The sequence below is a fragment of the Mytilus californianus genome, unplaced genomic scaffold, assembly GCF_021869535.1.
Source record: "Mytilus californianus isolate M0D057914Y unplaced genomic scaffold, xbMytCali1.0.p SCAF_4, whole genome shotgun sequence".
Classification (NCBI taxonomy): domain Eukaryota; kingdom Metazoa; phylum Mollusca; class Bivalvia; order Mytilida; family Mytilidae; genus Mytilus; species Mytilus californianus.
The window spans coordinates 90680361-90702227 of NW_026262690.1; the positions used below are offsets into that span (position 1 = coordinate 90680361).

Consider the following 21867-nt stretch of genomic DNA (forward strand, 5'->3'; position numbering starts at 1 on the left):
GAATATGTACTGTATACATGACGGTTTTTCAAGCACCGATCAGCACCGGTGGATGGCCCTTGACTTTTTCTTCATGGCATCAGACTTTTTTTTAAGTCCTCAAACCTGAGACTACTATAGTAGTCTCAGCTCAAACCCAATGGTCATTTTGCTTTAGGTCCACGTTTTGCTTTTCTTTTATTTTATAACTTGAATGTAAAATCAAGGGAAGTTATCACGATAATTGTAGAGCCTGAATTGTAGCCTGGATCGCCATTAATATGATACCAGACTAAATTTAGCGTTCGATACACCTCGGTAGATTATATATCAATGTACAGGAATCTACCAATGTATGCCGAATGCTTGATCGAAAGAAGTTTGGAAGTTATTATTTTTCATGTTTAACACCTCAATCGATATCCCAATGAACATCATGAATAAGTCTAGCGGTATGACATTAGGTAATATTATCACCAAAGCCTTGAAGACAAACTCGCTCACAGTTTCATTTTCATCTGCAGCAACGCAGAAAATAAAATAAAAGGGGGAGGGTGTTCCATGCCACGGTATCCTTGTCTCATGGGTTTTTTGCTATGAAAAATGCATTGTGATTGTGACGTCACAATTTCCATTGAAAAAGCATGCATACTACGAATTCATATGACGTACGAAAACATATGATCTGACCATACTTGTTTCTGTAAAATACTTTATTAAGGTATTATTTTCTACAGAAACAAGTACCTGTTGTTTATGCCGGATAACTGAATGTATATGTCACACATGTCACATGTCTGTCTATATCACAAGCACCTGTTTTTTTTTATAACTGATTTAGAAACGGGTCAGGATTGGCAGGAATAACCAGACATGATAGATGATTTAAACTTGTTTACAAATTTTTCCACCATAAAGTCAAACAAGCTCCTTTCAAATTTTGCGTCATACTTTAAAACATTGTCAAAATAAAACAGGTGCTAACCAGGGGTCCAAAAGATAGATGAAACCTGAAAGAACAAGAGCAAGGTTTTGACCAACGACAACAAAATCAACCAGGAGAAACATGTACATAAACTTTTCCAGAAAAATTGTCTCTTGTTATGTTTTAACTGGCCTAATGCCAAGTAATTTATTATTGTGATAAGTTCCCAAAACATAGTGATAAGAAAAATGCCTTTCATCATTGCACTTTAAGTTTTTTTCAAAGTTGATATTAAAAGGATCCAATTTTGCTTGGGTTTTGGGCTTGAATTAAAGAAAATTTAAAAAAAATATTTATTAATTTATTTCATAGATCAATGATAATGTTGAATTCATGTTTTATGCCTGTAGTAGAATCTTATCTTGAAAACTTTCAATATAAAATTCAATAATAATCATATGATAATCAGTAAAGCAGATGACACACTTAAGCAATGTGCACTTGTTTGAAATACATTGTAGTTCTAGGATCTCAATTTCAATCTTCCTAACTTTCCCACTCTAGGTAATCTTGGATGAATTGATATATTTACATATATTAAATAGTGAATAAGATAAAAATGAAACAAAAGAATTTATTATAATTAAGGCTTAAGCATCAGCATACACATATTTGTGTATCATGTGCCAATGAAAGCATGCTGGCTTCCTTATCATGCAAACAGATGTTGTTGGACCTGATCTACCACAGCGCCACCTGTAATTAAGTGGGGATAATCTTCACCAATGTCTCTCATTGAAATCTGACCATTTTTTTTTTAAATACTTTAAAGCATGATAGACAGTCACAGATCTGGAGCCTTTGAAGTAAGTTGAAAATGAAATGATAAAAATAAAAGATTTTTTACAGATGACTATGAATGGCAGCCTCCAACTGAAGCTGAAAGGAAAATTATTCAAGCACGAAGAGAACGCTCTGACAAGATTAGTAGCATAATGGGTGAATACCTCCTTAAAGGTTACAAAATGCTTGGTTCAACCTGCCAATTTTGTGAGGTAATAAAAATAGGAAGAGATAGTACAAGCACACATAATGTGATTCAATTAAAAAATCAGTCTTTCTGGTGTTGAGGGATGATTGTAAAAAATGGTGGTGGGGGGTAGTGATAACACTCTGATGAATAATGCTGTTTTATATTACTAGTGGAATATGTACAGAGAGTAAATAACCGACATTAGAATTCACTGTGAAATTTGATCATTAAACATGTTAAAGAAATTGTCAATCACCTAATGTGTACTGTAACAGCAATTTTCCACAAACAGTTCCATCAAATTTGTAAAATTATTCAATTCTTTCAAACTAAATAAAAGTTTTAGTGATAAATGAACAAAAGTATATACATGTAGTCTTTTCAATGAAATAGAAAAAATAATCATCTTTGTTGCCACTTATTGACCCAAAACTACCATTTTTCATATACTTTAGTAATATTATATGTGTCAACAACATCAATACCCAACAGATATTTCACTCACATCGACAACTTTGCACAAGCTAACCTGTGGCAATATATTGTTTTGGGTTGTTGCTGTTGCTTAAGCCTAAAAAAGATTAACGGAAAGATTTTGAAATCAGACAATCAATTTTGGCAGCTTTTGCATTTTGTTCCATAGATAAGTTTTAAAGACCTAAAGCAAATATTCAAGAGAATTTCCAGTTTATTATTGCTGATATCTGACTGTAATTTTGCAAGGTTGTTTGAAGGGTGTTATTTGTTAATAGATTTATTTCTTTTTTATTTTCGACTTGAAACGGTGAAAAAAGTTGCCTTGTCATACTTTTTCCTTTTTGCTTTAAATTCAGGGCTCAACAAACTAGAAGAAATAGAAGACATTTTTTACTCTAGCCAAACTACATGTACATGTAAGTTTTTGTATGCCCTGTCAGATGGAAAAGTAGTATGATTAGGCCATGATAAATTCCATTTCATTTCTTTTTATTTGCTTGCATTAATGTATTGGCATTTGAAGATTTTAATGAAAAAAAAATTTCTGCAGACAAACATTTGCATTTGGCCCAAACATTTATCATTTTGTAGGAATAAAAGAGGAATCACATTTGCTTTTTAATATACCCCCCCCCCCCCTCCCAATGTTTTGGGATGGTATATAGGAATCTCCTTTTCAGTCTGTCTATCTGTCCTGCTTTGTGTTCGGAGCATCACTTACATGACTTATGTATCGTAGAACTTAGTTTGACCAAACTTGGTATGAAGATGTTCCACGGCAAGGTAGAGTATCTCATACCAAATTCAGGTTACTTTGACCTTTGTCTTTGAACTTTGAATCCTGACCTATGAAAGTAAAACTTGTCTGATTTGTGTTAGGGCATAACTTTGTACTGTACAAGTTAGGTTAACCAAACTATATATATGGATGCTTCATGGAAAGGTGGTTAGGCCAAAAAAAAATATATGTCTGTTTACGGTTACCCGACCAACCCTACTTTTGAGAGCCGACCCTAAGTCATTTTATTTCCGTTGTAAAGTGAAAAATAAACTTAACAATGCTGAACTTGTGTCAAAAGCGAAGTTAGTGTTGCAAATAACATAAATCAATTGCCTGATACATCCCAATGTTCACAATCGTGAACATGACAGCTGTATTAAGGAAATTTGCAACTCGTGTGATGAAATAAACGCTTTGCCGCCATTTTTTCCAACCAATTACCAAGGGAAATAATCCAATCATTAAAAATACGGGTAAACTCGGCCAATGATCAACTCGGACCACGACAAGACGAAACGGCATGACTCAAAAACATGTCACAAAAAATAAAATAAAAAAATAAAATAAAATGGAAATAGACTTACCTACCCTATTTTTTTAAAGTATGTAACCTTAAACAGACAAATATTATTTTTTGGCCTTATTATGATTAAGAGATAATGTATGAAGCAACATTTTGAAAACGTATTTTTTCTTTTCAATTTTGCAGTATATTACTGATAGATGGACTTACTTTTTTAACAGTTAACAGGCAGTATCTGATTTAATTTTTTTGACATGATAAATTTGAAAACCTTAATGGAATTTTATTTAACTTGGACAGAAGCTAATTATATTAAAAAATCAAGAAATAACATTGAAAGAAAAAGTTTGATTTTTTGTAATTCTGTATTTTACTGATAAATGAACTCACTTTTAACAGTCAACATTACATGCTTACACTCACAGCAGCAATCAAAGACAAGACACAAGGTTTGGCGGAACCCTTTACAGATTTTTTTATTTTTCAATAGCAAACTTACTCATGAAACTAAGGAAACTTCACACTGATTTCTTTCCAGACAATTTTATTAGAAACTCCAATTGGGGAGAAGTATTGTATAGCCTGCAAAGAACTTGATGAAGATACACAAGAAAACATCCCAGAAGAATTTCAAGAAAACAACCCTGGTAAGTTTCTTCATGCTTATTCGTAGACGGACATATGGAAAAGGCATACAATCAAACCTTTATTAAGCAGTCTCTCATTGGGAGTACCAAAAGTGATCCTTTTCTTCAACAATTCAAACATACTAGATGGACTCATCTTAATTGACTAGAAATGCCAGTTTTCCTGTCATAGGTCAATGGATCTCTTGAGATACTCTAGCTTCCTCCACACGTGGCGCTGAAATAGGTGATAAACACCAACAATCAATCAATCAAACAAACTATAACTTGTAAATAAATAATATAGATATTACGTATACTGAAACTGATTGAATTTGAAAGTTTTTTCACAAATATTTATAATCTGCTAAAATAAGCTATAAAAATTTACGAATACAAATGTATTATGTATTTTACCATATTTGAACAGTTATATATTTGCCACAAATACTAGTTGAGAGAAGCTAAAATTTCCTGAACCGCTAGATCAGATCCTTTATTTAACACTCTACAATAAATTAAGATAGAAAATTTTAAAGTAAATGCATATAGTCCAATCTGATTAAAATACAGATCTTGTGTGCAAGCATTGCTGTCAAGGATCTGAAACACTCTGTTTTACTTTCTGTTCTAGTAATTATAACATCAGCCAATGAAATTTCAGCCTTCAAATTTTTAAAAGTGTCTTAATTGGACAAAACCAGAGGATTCTGAAAGTTCTTTCAACATGTTCAAACAGAAAGTAGAAGGAGCGTTTTCAGATCCTTGTAAACAAAGCTTGGATACAGGATCTGTATTTTAATTAGATTGCATATAGTCATTACTTCTTTCTTTTAGTATTTCAGGCTGAAGCTTCTGAGCAATCTTTACGTGGTGAAGAGAGACTGGAAAGGTCTGATGCAATCAGTAAACTATTAGGAGATTATTTACTGAAGGGATACAAAATGTTAGGATCTACATGCAGTAAATGTGATGTATGTAATCCGTTTGTTTGTGTTTCACTTGTGGCTTATGTGTGGTATTATAATGTTATAGACCATAAATTATAGTGTTATAGACCATAAAATACAAGATAGAATTTGAAATCTAAGCCATTGGTTTTCTCAACAATTTTTAGCTCACCTTGCCCAAAGGGCCAAGTGAGCTTTTCTCATCACTTGGCGTCCGCCGTCGTCGTCGTTAACTTTTACAAAAATCTTCTCCTTTGAAACTACTTGGCCAAATTAAATCAAACTTGGCCACAATCATCATTTGGGTATCTAGTTTTAAAAATGTGTCCGGTGACCCGGCCAACCAACCAAGATGGCCGCCATGGCTAAAAATAGAACATAGGGGTAAAATGTAGATTTTGGCTTATATCTCTGAAACCAAAGCATTTAGAGCAAATCTGACTTTGGGGTAAAATTGTTTATCAGGTCAAGATCTATCTGCCCTGAAATTTTCTGATGAATTGGACAACCCGTTGTTGGGTTAGCTGCCCCTGAATTGGTAATTTTAAGGAAATTTTGCCGTTTTTGGTTATTATCTTGAATATGATAATAGATAGAGATAAACTGTAAACAGCAATAATGTTCAGCAAAGTAAGATCTACAAATAAGTTAACTTGACCAAAATGGTCAGTTGACCCCTTAAGGAGTTATTGCCCTTTATAGTAAATTTTTCACTATTTTTCGTAAATTTTTGTAATCTTTTACAAAAATCTTCTCCTCTGAAGCTACTAAGACAAATTTAAAGAAACTTGTCCACAATCATCATTAGGGTATTTAGTTTTAAAAAATGTGTCCGATGACCCCGCCCGCGAACCAAGATGGCCGACATGGCTAAAAAATAGTACATAGGGTAAAATGCAGTTTTTGGCTCATATCTCTGAAACCAAAGCATTTAGAGCAAATCAGACGAGGATAAAATTATTCATTATGTCGAGATCTATCTGCCCTGAAATTTTCAGACCAATCAGGCAACACGTTGTTGGGTTGCTGCCCCTGAATTGGTAATTTTAAGAAAATTTTGCAGCTTTTGGTTATTATCTTGAATATTATTATAGATAGAGATAAACTGTAAACAGCAATAATGTACAGCAAAGTAAGATCTACAAATAAGTCAACATGACCAAAATTGTCAATAGACCCCTTAAGGAGTTATTGCCCTTTATAGTAAATTTTTTACAATTTTCATAAATTTTGTAAATTTTTGTAAATTTTTACAAAATATTTTCCACTGTAACTACTGGGCCAAGTTCATTATAGATAGAGATAATTGTAAGCAGCAAGAATGTTCAGTAAAGTAAGATTTACAAACACATCACCATCACCAAAACACAATTTTGTCATGAATCCGTCTGTGTCCTTTGTTTAATATGCACATAGACCAAGGTGAGCGACACAGGCTCTTTAGAGCCTCTAGTTTAATGGGGTTTGAAAGATAGTACACTTATATTGCATGTATAAATCCCAAGCATTTTGCCAAGCCAAATTTGCAGAGTTATATTCATTGCATTTTCTCCTCTCAAATTCATATAGATGAGTCACTTGCAAAAAAATTATTTGGTTTACAGAATTAAGGGGCCAAAAATTACCGTAATACATGGTACATAGAATTTTTAATTATGATCCAAATTTAATGTTTTTTTTGGGTTTTTTTTGGTGAACTTCTTCATGACAAGGACTTTCGGAGGCTTTTTTTTAACAGATTTTGCTTTTTGGTCCAGGGGATCCATCTCTGCATTTTCTTGGCCAATTTTAACTTGTACAAATGATGTACAGAAAAGCTTCTACAAATGGTTCTCATTTGGGTCTAAAAACATAGTGGCCAAAGGCAATCATTGATTCTGATTTGCCTGTTTTTAAAAATTTCACTGAAACTACATGGCCAAATGTTTTTGAAACTTTTGGAGACTGATTATTGTAATAGAATTTCACCTGGAGGCGGGCTTCAACTGGCCCCTAAACAACTGGTTTAGTATGGTTACATGTATGTTGGGCAAATGGACAGGTGGGGAAAAGTGGGTACTTAATTTGTGTAAAAAACTCCTCTTTCAGTTTTCAACCCAGATCCCTGAAACTTCACAGGAAGATTGTACATATGTTGAAGCTGTGCACCTGCTAATATGGAACTGTTTGAGGATTTTTTTTCTCATTTTTCCTGGGAACTTAGTTATTTTCCAGCAAAAATTAAAAAACTGGGTACCAAATTTTTGTAATCAACTCTTCCTACAGCTATTGCAACCCGGCTATTTTAGAATTTGACCCATTTTATAGAATAATCTGAAGACAAACAAGGCGATCATAGGTAATCTTTGATTGATTAGCCAATTATTCAAAAATCTTTTTAGTGAAATATTTTGAAACATTAAAAGATTATTGATTGTTGGAGCCTCTACAAGGAATCCTCATTTAATGTTGAATAGGATCATTCATAGCGACAGTCGAACCTCATAGTTACAATTGAAGCCTACATATATATCGAATATATCATTTTCATCTTTCAAAGTATATTTATTCCACCTAACAGAAGTGCCTCTGGAAACTTTGTTTTAGACAATGCCATAATATCTGTTCCTGTTGGAACAAATATTCTATACCCTTTATTCCTGAAGGAGAAAATTCTTTAATATTTGTTCCACTACCAGGTTTAACAGGCGTCCTTGCAACCTGACGTCTCATTTAAAAGGACTTGTCAACTTTAAAAATGTTGTATTTACTGAAAGTGATCTGGTGACCTCGAGCAAATTGTGACCTAAGGGGGTACACTACTGGAGCCCCAAAGGGGTTTAAGTTTAATTTCCGATAGATTGGAAATTTGTATACAAAAGTATATGGTTTCACTAGCATTTTACACAATTTTAGAATAAACTGATTGCTGGTTTCATACACACTATTCTATTTTCAGTACTTATCCATGTCAATGAAACAACAAAAAGATCCAATTAATTCTTGAATAAATGAGTACTCGTTTGAACTTTTACATCTATAATATTTCAGACTATTCTGTTACAAGGCAAAGGCAGAAATGAAAAAGATCTTTGTGTATCCTGTGAAATTCTTAATGATGGAAAAGGTATGGGCCAGTTCAGAAAGAAAATATATGAAGTTATGTGTGAGAAGGCACTTTGTATAATAATTCACAGGTTATCGGTAAAACACCTGTAACCAACGTCAAAAACATGTCAAATTTTAATTAAAGAAGGAGGCATAATAAAAGTCTTTATTTGTCCCCTGATATTGCAAGAATAGAAAAATCATTGAAGCTTTCAGAAAAATGATAATTTTATTGATAAATGATCTGGTTGATATAATTTGAAAACTTTAGTGCAGAAATGTCCCTAAGATGTAAACATATTGAAAATGATGAATTCAACCTAAAATGACAATTTTACACATACTTATTGGACAAAATGAATATGTGCCAAAGACTTACCCAAAAAGATATTTTACACACATTAACAACTTTGTAAAATACATCCTGTAACAACATATTATTTGTGGTAAAAGCCTTGACTCATTTGACATTCTTTAAATGAGGTTTTTGCAGTTTTGCAGCAAATGCTTGAAGTATGCAGCACTAATGCTAACACATAAAACAGAATTTGAAAAATATAAATTCTAATTTTTGATGGACTCATGTCTTATGAACATCTGAAGGATGTTATTTAGTAAATTATAAAAAGAAATTATTGACTTTGAGTGATTCATACAAGAAAAAAACCTTTTTATCATTCCATACAACTGTGACTGAAATAGTATTGAATTGAATTGTGCAAATTTCTGTTTATTTATGATGTTGAGTTTTGAATATTGTAAACCAATTATTTTCACCTTCACTTGAAAAATAACATGAATATATATCATTGCAAATATGTGAAATTTGGTTCTTCTTTTTTTTAATTCATCAACAAAGATAGAAAATCATAAAAATAATAAATTACCATGAAGTAGATTGAAATAGCCAAAAGCCAAAAGATGTATCTCAGAAGTTAGTCTACAGTATGTTTGTATGTTCAGTTGACATAAGAACAATTTGTACCTTGCACATAATTCACGGTCAACTTTGTTTAAATTTTTGAAAGTTTTGAAAATCTTGGCTGATTTTTATGTATCATAAAGATAAAATGATGCAAAATAGTTTTTCAGAAAGTTAATTTAATTCCAAAATTGTTTCAAGGTCTAAGGTGAGTGCTATTTGAAGATAGAGATGAACTCTAGAATATAGGCTGTATCAATTCCTATAGCCGTTTTCAAAACTTACATCCGGAATTACAAATTTTACTCTAAAATTAAAATTTGAAGTTGGTTATCTCCCTTGTAAGGAAGTAGAACTACTTCATGGCAATGAAGCTCATTGAAGACAAGAGTCAACGATAAGTGGTTTTTAATCCCTGTTGATTTTAATAAAGATAATTTTTGATTTATATAAAAATGAAATAATTAATTGTTTTTTTTCTTCCAACATACTTGTTACCAAACTCTATTTTAAAATTTGAAATGCTTGTAAACTAAGGTAATAGATTGTTTTCTATTTAACTTCTCACCTTTGCTCTGCACTGCAGTGAACCAGTATTCATACCAGTAAACTTCCCAAGAAGGGAAATAATCTGTATTTAATTGTAATTTTAATTATAATTTTAAATCAGATTCTTGGTTTCGGAAGTGAGTTTCTAGAAAGTCCTATAGGTAAAGTTTTAACTTTAAATGATACCATTGATTGAGTTAATGATATTTCATTAATTAAGGTATATATTGTTTTTTTGATTAAAATTAATTTGCTTTAAGATTTTAAATTATTTTAATAGCATGTGTTTGATAGTATACTTCTTTTTTCATGTATAACCATATTATTATATTTCAGACAATACCCCAACAGCAGTAACAACATCATCATCCTCTGAAATGTTAGCGAATACCGCTGCAATACCCAACTCAGCAAGGTTTGAAAATGCTGATACAATGTCCTCCCCAGCTATGTTAAGAAATGCCACTGCAATGTCCTCACGACCGATTCAGACGGTGACAAGAACAACTAGTCGATCCCAGTGTACCAATACCTTATCCTATACTGAGGATGTATTAAGACACAAAATAGAATGGGCAACCCAACAACTCCAGTCATCATCCAGTGTGGACTATAGCATACAAATTTGTAATCTGATAAAATCAGCTGCAGATGCTTTTTCATCATTACAGACTATTAAATTTACTAATGAATAACTGGTATCTGTTTACCCCTAAGGTTGCTTTGAATGCAAAATTGTGATGTTTTCCAGTTTTCATGAATAAATACCGGTATATGGATGAGAAGATACTATGGCATTTGTGCGAATGATTTCATTTAGTTTTTTGTCTTGCTTCTTGCAAATTTTTCAGAATGTGAGACATAGGTATGCTATTCGACTGCTGTTTTAATAAGTGGTTATGAAACTATGAATTGATTAAATGATAGATCAAATTTTAATTTTTGAACAAATGTGGAAAAATCTAATGCATTTAAGTGTTATCTGTATATTTTAATGTTACAAAATGACAACAATTATTGAAAAGTATCATTTTAAAATGATCAAAAAGGAGGAAGAAATTGAATCATTTTTAGCTCACCTGGCCCGAAGGGCCAAGTGAGCTTTTCTCATCACTTGGCGTCCGTCGTCGTCCGTCGTCATTAGCTTTTTACAAAAATCTTCTCCTCTGAAACCACTGGGCCAAATTTAACCAAACTTGGCCACAATCATCATTAGGGTATCTAGTTTAAAAAATGTGTCCGATGACCTCGCCAATCAACCAAGATGGCCACCATGGCTAAAAATAGAACATAGGGGTAAAATGTAGATTTTGGCTTATATCTCTGAAACCAAAGCATTTAGAGTAAATCTGACATAGCGTAAAACTGATTATCAGGTCAAGATCTATCTGCCTTGACATTTTCAGACAAATCTGACAAACTGTTGTTGGGTTGCTGCCCCTGAATTGGTAAATTTAAGGAAATTTTGCCGTTTTTGGTTATTATCTTGAATATTATTATAGATAGAGATAAACTGTAAACAGCAATAATGTGCAGCAAAGTAAGATCTACAAATAAGTTGTCATGACCAAAATTGTCAGTCGACCCCTTTAGGAGTTATTGCCCTTAATTGTCAATTTTTAACAATTTTTTGTAAATTTTGTAATCTTTTACAAAAATCTTCTCTGAAACTACTGAGACAAATTTAACCATACTTGGCCATAATCATTATTAGGGTATCTAGTTTAAAAAATTTGTCCGATGGCCTTGCCTCCCAACCATCATGGGGTACTTGGTTAAAAATAGAACTTACGGGTAAAATGCAGTTTTTGGTTTATATCTCTGAAACTAAAGCATTTAGAGCAAATCTGACAGGTGGCAAAAATGTTCATCAGATTTAGATTTATCTGCCCTGAAATTTTCAGACGAATCCGACAACCCGTTGTTGGGTTGCTGCCCCTGAGTTAGTAATTTTACAAAAATTTTGCATTTTTTTGTTATTAAGTCTCCCAAACGAAGTTTGGGAAGACTTATTGTTTTTGCTCAGTTCTTATTATTATTATTCTTCTTCTTCTTCTTCTTCTTCTTCTTCCGCCACTTTTAAATTTGAACTTGTCCGCACCCGTTCTCCAAAACCGCTGTCAGATTAACTTAGGGTTTCACAATATGTTAGACTAACATGTCTAGTGGTGCAATCAGGGTTTTGTTTGTGCAATGGGGTTTATAAAGGGGTACTTTGAGGGGCAAAAAGAAAAGAGGGTTTTACTATAGAACCCTATGGGATTTTATTTTTAAAAATTTTCAAATGATTATAAATTGAAAACTGTTTGTGATAGACACAATTTTTTTAATTGAAAATGTTCTAAATGATAAAGCCCATTAAATGAAATACAGGGTTAGTCCCCAGGGGTCACCCCCTCCCCCTGCCATTTAAGAAAGTTCTAATACCTTGTAAATGGTCAAGATCCCCACCCCTAAACCATATATATTTTGGTTTGTCATGCTAAGATGGTTTGAATGATATACAGGGTTAGTACCCAGGGGTCACCCCCACCCCATGCCATTTAAAAAAGTTCGAATATCTTGTAAATGGTTGAGATCCCCACCCCTAAACCATATATATTCTGGTTTGTCATGATAAAGCACATCAAATGAAATACAGAGTTAGTCCCCAGGGGTCACCCCGACCCCATGCCATTTAAAAAAGTTCTAATATCTTGTAAGTGGTCAAGATCCCCACCCCTAAACCATATATATTCTGGTTTGTCATGATAGAGCACATCAAATGAAATACAGGGTTAGTCCCCAGGGGTCACCCCACCCCATGCCATTTAAAAAAGTTCTAATATCTTGTAAGTGGTCAAGATCCCCACCCCTAAACCATATATATTCTGGTTTGTCATGCTAAGATGGTTTGAATGATATACAGGGTTAGTCCCCAGGGGTCATCCCGACCCCCTGCCATTTGAGAAAGTTCTTATATCTTGAAAATGGTCGAGATCCCCACCCCTAAACCATATATATTCTGGTTTGTCATGATAAAGCACATCAAATGAAATAAAGGGTTAGTCCCCAGGGGTCACCCCACCCCATGCCATTTAAAAAAGTTCTAATATCTTGTAAATGGTCGAGATCCCCACCCCTAAACCATATATATTCTGGTTTGTCATGATAAAGCACATCAAATGAAATACAGGGTTAGTCCCCAGGGGTCACCCCCACCCCATGCCATTTAAGAAAGTTCTAATATCTTGTAAATGGTCGAGATCCCCACCCCTAAACCATATATATTCTGGTTTGTCATGATAAAGCACATCAAATGAAATAAAGGGTTAGTCCCCAGGGGTCACCCCACCCCATGCCATTTAAAAAAGTTCTAATATCTTGTAAATGGTCGAGATCCCCACCCCTAAACCATATATATTCTGGTTTGTCATGATAAAGCACATCAAATGAAATACAGGGTTAGTCCCCAGGGGTCACCCCCACCCCATGCCATTTAAGAAAGTTCTAATATCTTGTAAATGGTCGAGATCCCCACCCCTAAACCATATATATTCTGGTTTGTCTTGATAAAGCACATCAAATGAAATACAGGGTTAGTCCCCAGGGGTCACCCCACCCCATGCCATTTAAGAAAGTTCTAATATCTTGTAAATGGTCGAGATCCCCACCCCTAAACCATAGATTCTGGTTTGTCATGATAAAGCACATCAAATGAAATACAGGGTTAGTCCCCAGGGGTCACCCCACCCCATGCCATTTAAAAAAGTTCTAATATCTTGTAAGTGGTCAAGATCCCCACCCCTTAACCATATATATTCTGGTTTGTCATGCTAAGATGGTTTGAATCATATACAGGGTTAGTCCCCAGGGGTCATCCCGACCCCCTGCCATTTGAGAAAGTTCTAATATCTTGTAAATGGTCGAGATCCCCACCCCTAAACCATATATATTCTGGTTTGTCATGCTAAGATGGTTTGAATGATATACAGGGTTAGTCCCCAGGGGTCATCCCGACCCCCTGCCATTTGAGAAAGTTCTTATATCTTGAAAATGGTCGAGATCCCCACCCCTAAACCATATATATTCTGGTTTGTCATGATAAAGCACATCAAATGAAATAAAGGGTTAGTCCCCAGGGGTCACCCCACCCCATGCCATTTAAAAAAGTTCTTATATCTTGTAAATGGTCGAGATCCCCACCCCTAAACCATATATATTCTGGTTTGTCATGATAAAGCACATCAAATGAAATACAGGGTTAGTCCCCAGGGGTCACCCCCACCCCATGCCATTTAAGAAAGTTCTAATATCTTGTAAATGGTCGAGATCCCCACCCCTAAACCATATATATTCTGGTTTGTCATGATAAAGCACATCAAATGAAATAAAGGGTTAGTCCCCAGGGGTCACCCCACCCCATGCCATTTAAAAAAGTTCTAATATCTTGTAAATGGTCGAGATCCCCACCCCTAAACCATATATATTCTGGTTTGTCATGATAAAGCACATCAAATGAAATACAGGGTTAGTCCCCAGGGGTCACCCCCACCCCATGCCATTTAAGAAAGTTCTAATATCTTGTAAATGGTCGAGATCCCCACCCCTAAACCATATATATTCTGGTTTGTCATGCCAAGATGATTTGAATGATATACAGGGTTAGTCCCCAGGCATCACTAATGCATATACTTTACTGGACCAAACCAATTTTCACTGGACTTTGTCCAATGTCAGGCGACACTGGGAATTTCGAATTATGGGAGCTTCGTTTGGGAGACTTCGTAACAGCATCCTGTTACAATCATTTCTTGTTATCTTAGATATCATTATAATATCTAATATCTAATACTTTTAATTATGATTTTCACCTTATTTTACATGATTTCCAAAGCATCAGTAAATACAGGTGAGCGACACAGGCTCTTGAGAGCCTCTAGTTACTTGTAACCAACTTAAGAATGAAATTAGTATAAATAAGTTATAATTTAAACCAAGATGGAATTTTTCACACTTAAGATGATTCAATATTAATAAGAAAACCATTAATACTTTAATTGATGATTTATGCAATCGTTGGACTACCAGATTAAGCCAGGCAAACTTGTAGCTCTTGTTCAGATGTGAAAATAATTAACATGAATAACATGCCGAGAATTACATATATATTTACCAAGTGTGCTATTGAATTATTTTAAAACATATTGTTGTATAATATATATCTTATCTTTAATGTCAAGATGTTTTACCTAGATTTCTCTAGATTTATCTTGGTTAATTACAAAAAATGTAGTCAAATGTTTTTAAAAAACCAACATAATCCAATGGTTACATTAGTTATCTAGGAACTCCAACTAGATTTCTTAATTTGTACTCATGAAATCAAAAAGATTGGAAAGAGCAGAATAAATCACTTGCATTGATGTAGTGTTCAATACATATACCATCACAGTAGATAACACTAGCTCAGCAGGATCTGCTTACCCTTCAAGATAACCAGAGTTCACCTCCGATTTGGTGGGGTGTGCATTTTGCTGAATCTTAAGTTTTCTGTTTAATGTTTTGTGGACTTGTTTATTTCTTCATCTATTTCTTTTGGTGATTAAGTTGTCGGTTTTACAGTAATTTGATTTATAGTTTTTGATTGTCCCTTATGTATTTCCTCCCTTTATTTTATTGAAAACCTCCTAAAACCTGCAAATCTCATTGATGACTGCAATAGGATTATGGTTCCTTATATCTCATTTATTAAAAAGTACAGATTAATATCTTCATATCCAAAAGAAATCACAATTGAGATAGCATTAACAACTAACCATTAAAGAATGTCTGCGATACCAACCTTTTTTGTCTCACCTTCGACAATGTCTCATAATGTGAGACATAGGGATAAGTATCCAGCGGCGGCTTATTCTATTTGTATATCAGAATTAAGAAGAAACTGAATGCTACATACCTTGTAGTTCAAAGTTCAATGTTAAAGTTTTGTTTTGGTCTATTTCTCAGATACTATAAGTAATATGGCCACTTTATTTTTGTATTAAATGATTGTAAGGTGTACATATCTGTCTGGTAGGTTTCATCTGACCTTGACCTCATTTTCATGCTTCATTGGTCAATATTAAATTTTCTTGGTTATGTCTGTTTCTCAGATACTATAAGCAATAGGTTAACTATATTTGATGTATGGAATGATTGCATGGTGTACATGTTGTCGGGGATTCATTTGACCTTTACCTCGTTTTATAGTTCATTGGTGTAATTAAGTCTGATTCTAAAATGCTATAAGCAATAGGCTAACTATATTTGGTGTATGTTATGATTGTGAAGTGTAGATTCAATCATGATAAGTAAAGTAGGTGACACATTTAAGCCTGTGCACATTTGTGTCATTATACAATCCCCTTTTTGAAGCAGGTGGTATATAGTGATGAGGGTCTCTGTCAGATCGTCCTTTGGTTCTACTTGTATCCACTACTGCTCCTGAACCACTTGACAAAGATTTGTGAACATTCCACAAAATCTTACTCAGATGATGTTCATTTGCACCTATTTGATTTCCTCATCCAAAAAATTGGGGTCTACTTTGGCATGACATGGACTTTGGTCCTATATGCACACAACAGCTGGTATGCAGTTGTATTAGCATTACCATATTTTATTATACTCCCACTCCGAAGGATGCAGGGTAAGCTGTTTTGCTGCTGTCTGTTCATCTGCAACTCCCGTCACATTTTTTCTCGGCTACTACGAATCGGAGCTTCATGAAACTTGTTATATTGCTTCCTGTAAGCATGCTTTATCGTGTGACACAGTTTCAGATTCTTCTGTCATCAACTTCCGAATACTTATATATTCTAAACATAATGGCTTTGTTTGAAATTTTCGTTGCATTTTTCTAGGGAAGGTCAAATTATAGCTTCCTGAAATTTGTTATCAAGCTTCATTTTGTCACCATGCTTGACCGTGTAATGCATTTTTAGATTCATAACTCCACAACTTCCTGTTTACCCAAAACTTAATGCGGGTGTATCAATAGTGAGCTATACCTGACAGTTCTTGTTACCTTTGAGATTATTTACTCTTCAAAGTATGTTACATTGATGATGAAAATTTGGAGTTAGCAAATCAAAGTTGTTGATTAGGACAGTTTAAGGGGAACCAGTAAGGGGGAGTTAATGATATTTGGTATGCAGATACATTTCATTTCTATGCATACAATTTTGCCCAACCCCATTAATCATGGTCCCTTGATTTTGAAAATTTTGAACAGATTTCTAATATATAGAGCAACAGGATTAGACCACATGTGGACTAGGGTTCGAATTTCCCTTCTGGAGCAGCCGAGATCACCTCCGGTTTTTGTTGGGTTCGTCTTGCTCAATATTTAGTTTTCTTTGTAGTGTTTTGTATACTGTTTGTCTTCTTTTCTTTTTCTTTTTTTGTTTGCGACGAAAGTCACAGCATGCGAGACATAGGTATTACAATCAAGCGGCGACTGCATAAACTATTTGTTTAAAGCTTTATATTTCAGAAGGTAGAAGACCTGGATGCTTCATACCTTGTATACAGATACCTTATGTTATGAAGTTTCCGTCTGTTATATGTCTATTGTCCTTGACCTCATTTTCATGGTTCCGTGACTGCTTGAAAAAAATTACAGCTTTTTATGCCCTCGCCGTAGCGGAGGGGGCATTAAGTTTTACCCTTGTCCGTCTGTACGTCCGTCCGTCCGTACGTCCCAAAGTTGGTTTCCGTTCATTAACTTTAGTTTGCCTCAACCGAATGTAATGAAACTTATACACAATGGTTATTATCACAAAATACAGATCAAGTTTGAATTTTGGTGCCGTCACTTTTACTGTTCTAGAGTTATGCCCTTTACAAATGGAAAAATTGTTAATTTTTTTTTTTTTTTCTAATTATCAAATCATTTTTAAAATTGGAGTTATCTTCCTTTGTCCATGATTATAGTTTAATAAACTACAATCAATGCTTTATACAATGCAATGTTTAATTTTGCCTTCTACTGATAAATTAAAGCAATTTTTACCCTTCATTTCTAAAAATATTTTAAAGTCTTCTTTGAAAATTGGAGTTATCTTTCTTTGTGCATAATGGTAGTTGAATCAACTACAACCATTGCTTTATACAATGCAGTATTCAATTTTACTTCCTACTGATAAATTAATTTGTTTCCGTTTTCTAACTTTAGTTTGCCTCAACCAAATGTTATGAAACTTATACATAATGCTTATTACTACATAATACAGATTAAGTACGAAATTTGGTTATGTCCCTTTATAAACATAAATATTGCTGAATTTTTCGTTTCCGTTCTCTAACTTTAGTTTGTCTCAACCAAATGTTATAAAACTTATACACAACTGTTCTAGAGTTATGCGTGTTTACAAATAGAAAAATTGCTGAATTTTTAGTTTCTGTTCTCTACTCAAGTTAGCCTCAACCAAATGTTATGAGACTTACAAACAATGCTAATTACCACAAAACTCGGATCAAATTCAAATTTGGGTAGCGTCACTTTTACCGTTCTTCAGTTATGTCCCTTTATAACTATATGATATGCAAGCGGGGGCATCATCTGTGTCCACATGTGGACACTATCCACATTTATTTGTGAAATACTCACTTATTGAGTAATCGGATGACTATATTTGGTGTATGGGTTCCTTGCAACGTCTACATGTCCGTCAGGTAGGGTTCACCTGACCTCGACCTTATTTCATTGATCAGTGATCAAGGTTAAAGTTACGTGGTTAAGTCCGTATCTCAGATAATATAAGCAATTAGTCAATTATGTTTGGTGTATGGAATGATTGTAAGGTGTACATGTCCGACTGACAAGTTTCATCTGACCTTGACCTCAATTTCATGGTTCATTGGACAATGTTTATTTTTTGTGGTTTGGTCTATTTCTCAGATACTATAAGTAATAGCACAATTTGTTTGGTGTATGGAATGATTGTCAGGTGTGCATGTCCGTCTGGCAGGTTTCATCTGACCTCGACCTCATTTTCATGGTTCATTCGACAATTTTTAGTTTTTTTGGTTTGGTCTATTTCTCAGATATTATATGCAATAGGTCAATTATATTTAGTGCATGAAACAATTGTGAGGTGTTCATGTCTGTCTGGTAGGGGTCATATGACCTTGACCTCATTTTCATGGTTCATTGGTCAATGTTAAGAATTTGAGGTTTGATCTGTTTCTCAGATACTAGTAGCACTAGGACCACTATATTTGGTGTAAGGAATGATTGCAAGGTGTACATTGTACATGTCTGTCTTACATGGTTCATTTGAACATGACCTCATTTTCATAGAACATTGATTAAGTTTATGTGGTACTTGTAGTAAAACCATCATACTACAGACTTTCAACATGAATTCAATGAATAGTAAAACAGGCGAGACATTTCATTAAGTGTTACCCTTGTACGTCCGTACGTCCCAAAATTGGTTTCCGTTTTCCAACTTTAGTTTGCCTCAACCAAATGTTATGAAACTTTTACACAATGCTTATAACCATAAAACACAGATCAAGTTCTAATTTGGGTGGCGTCACTTTTACAGCTCTGTAGTTATGACCCTTTTATAATTTTGTATGCAAGCGGGGGCATCATCTGTGTCCCATGGACACATTTTCCATTTATTTCATATTTGACTATTTAGAATTTGGCATTGACACCACATCTTTAGCAGGTAGTCTCTTTTGCATTTGACATCTTTCTCAGAGTGATTTGGATTTGGTATTGACATGTTTGACTGACGTAACAATAAATGGAATAAAAAAAAATTATATATATTTTTTTTACGACTGTGATATCTTCTTCCAAAAATTGTTAAACAACCATTTACCATAATTGTATGCAACCATTTAAAAATAACTAAATTCTGTGTTTACTTAAAAGAGAAGAGACAAAGATAAATTAAAATCCAAAATGAATGAGACAAAATGTAATGCATTTGAAATGGGGCTGGTCAATAAGACAAATAATGTTTGTTAGTTATTTAAGAACTCTATAATTATTGTAAGCTTCTTCCTCAGGCAAAGTTGATCTTAGATGGATTTGGCTATTTTTTCAGGTCCTTTTTTGGAAATATAGCTCTTCAACTGTTTGGTTTTTGTACACCCTTGGCTCTCAAATATTCGGCTCTGAGCGTTCCTGATGAAGGTAAATACAGAAAAGGGCTTTGGATGCATGAACTTTATAAAGTGTTGTTTCCATTTTTTTCGAAATAACTGCGAAATGAAAGCAAGAATTTGAGTATTTATTTCCAAAAATGTATAAGAAGGACGTTCTTACCATAAACAAAACTTCTGTTGTATTTTAAAGTGTGTGTTGTATTTCAGTAACAGATTAATTCATACAGGTAAATAAAGGCAACAGTAGTATACCGCTGTTCGAAACTCATAAATCGATAGAGATAAAAACAAATCCGGGTTACAAACTTAAACTGAGGGAAACGCATCAAATATAAAAGGAGAACAACGACACAACAAAAACACAACATTAAAATGTAACACGCACAGAAACGAACTATAATATAACAATGGCCATTTTCCTGACTTGGTACAGGACATTTTAAGAAAAAAATGGTGGATTGAACCTGGTTTTGTGGCATGCCAAACCTCCCGCTTTTATGGCAACGTTAAACACAACACTAAAACGACAACATCACATGACAGTACCACAATACAAATAAATGGGAGAACATATAGGACAAAGAAACACACGAATAATAGCTAACAAAAGGTACTAGGCTTAAAATTCAATACGCCAGACGTGCGTCTCGTCCACACAAGACCAACCAGTGACGCTCAGATGAAAAAAGTTTGAAAGCCAAAACAAGTACAAAGCTGAAGAGCACCGAGGACCAAAACTTCCAAAAAGTTGCGCCAAACACGGCCAGGGTTTTATGCCTGGGACAAGAACATCCTTATTATTTAGAATAATTTATAATTTTGCAAACAGTAAATTTTATAAAATGACTATATAATAGATATACATGATAAAACCGAAGTGGGTACTAACTACAGAATAAAAACGGATACATTACATAAAACAACTTAATCCAACACATAAAAATACACAGCCGAGTTAGCCAAAGCCTCAACGCACAAAGTGACGTCACATTTGAAATTCTAAAATGATGTCTTTCGAAAAGATATAACATTTTTAATATTGTCTACAACTACAATACGAAGTGCTAAATGATTTTGATTATATAATATTATATGAAAGTTATGTAATTGTTGAAATTATTTTTTAAGTGTTATATTAATACTCTTTGATATTCAAATTCAAGTAAGTCAAAGTTCTTATTTTGACCCTACAACTTTGTAATCGATTAGTGCTATAAGATAATGTTGCAATGGGGTTTGTTTCTCCCAAGTTTTTTTCCTAAATATTTTGTATTTATATCGTAGCAGATCTATAATTGATTGTGTGTGAAAATTTTTGAAATGATTTTAAAATTGAATATTATGTACACAGCATTATTTACAAGTATTGTAAATATCAAAATATGTACAAGGCAAATAAATACTTTCATCGTGTGAAGAATCTAGATAAGTGGACTAGTTCAGAAATTCAACTTTCATTTAAAAAAGAAACATATGTCTCGGCGTTCTAAAAAGAACACACCTTAAATGTTAAATAACCGCCAACGTTTGAAACAATAACTTTTCCAGAATGCAGTTCACAAATATTGAATTTGTTCATTCAATAACTTTTAGAAAGATCGGAATTGTGTCCATAAGTTAAACGAACTATTTGGAAATCGCTAATTAGCGATTCCATAATTTGAAATGTTACATGCCTTTTCTTATCATGTTATGATTTAAAGCATTGTATAATCTCTAGTTCAGACCACCAGGCCGCACAAAAAAAGTAAATTGAAAATTAAAGAGATCGTGTAATGACGATTGGCTTGATTCTGTTTGATTTCATGTAAAAAAAATAATTAAGAAATATAAAAAATATGTAAATCATTGTTTTACCTGTATTAA

At 33.7% G+C, this 21867-nt stretch overlaps 1 protein-coding gene across 3 annotated transcripts; it reads left to right on the forward strand.

Moving 5' to 3' along the window:
• The first annotated feature begins 296 nt into the window (after nucleotides 1–296).
• On the forward strand, nucleotides 297–11392 carry LOC127698821 (protein ZNRD2-like). Of its 3 annotated transcripts, none has more exons than XM_052202514.1 (6): nucleotides 297–431; nucleotides 1814–1959; nucleotides 4257–4365; nucleotides 5182–5318; nucleotides 8325–8400; nucleotides 10189–11392. In XM_052202514.1, exons 1-6 carry the CDS (start codon nucleotides 380–382, stop codon nucleotides 10545–10547), a joined length of 879 nt encoding a protein of 292 aa, XP_052058474.1. In that variant the 5' UTR covers nucleotides 297–379; the 3' UTR covers nucleotides 10548–11392. The 3 variants fall into 3 exon arrangements, with proteins under 3 accessions (XP_052058474.1, XP_052058473.1, XP_052058475.1); XM_052202513.1 differs by having other exon boundaries at nucleotides 298–443; XM_052202515.1 differs by having other exon boundaries at nucleotides 298–366.
• Nucleotides 11393–21867: the final 10475 nt, after the last annotated feature.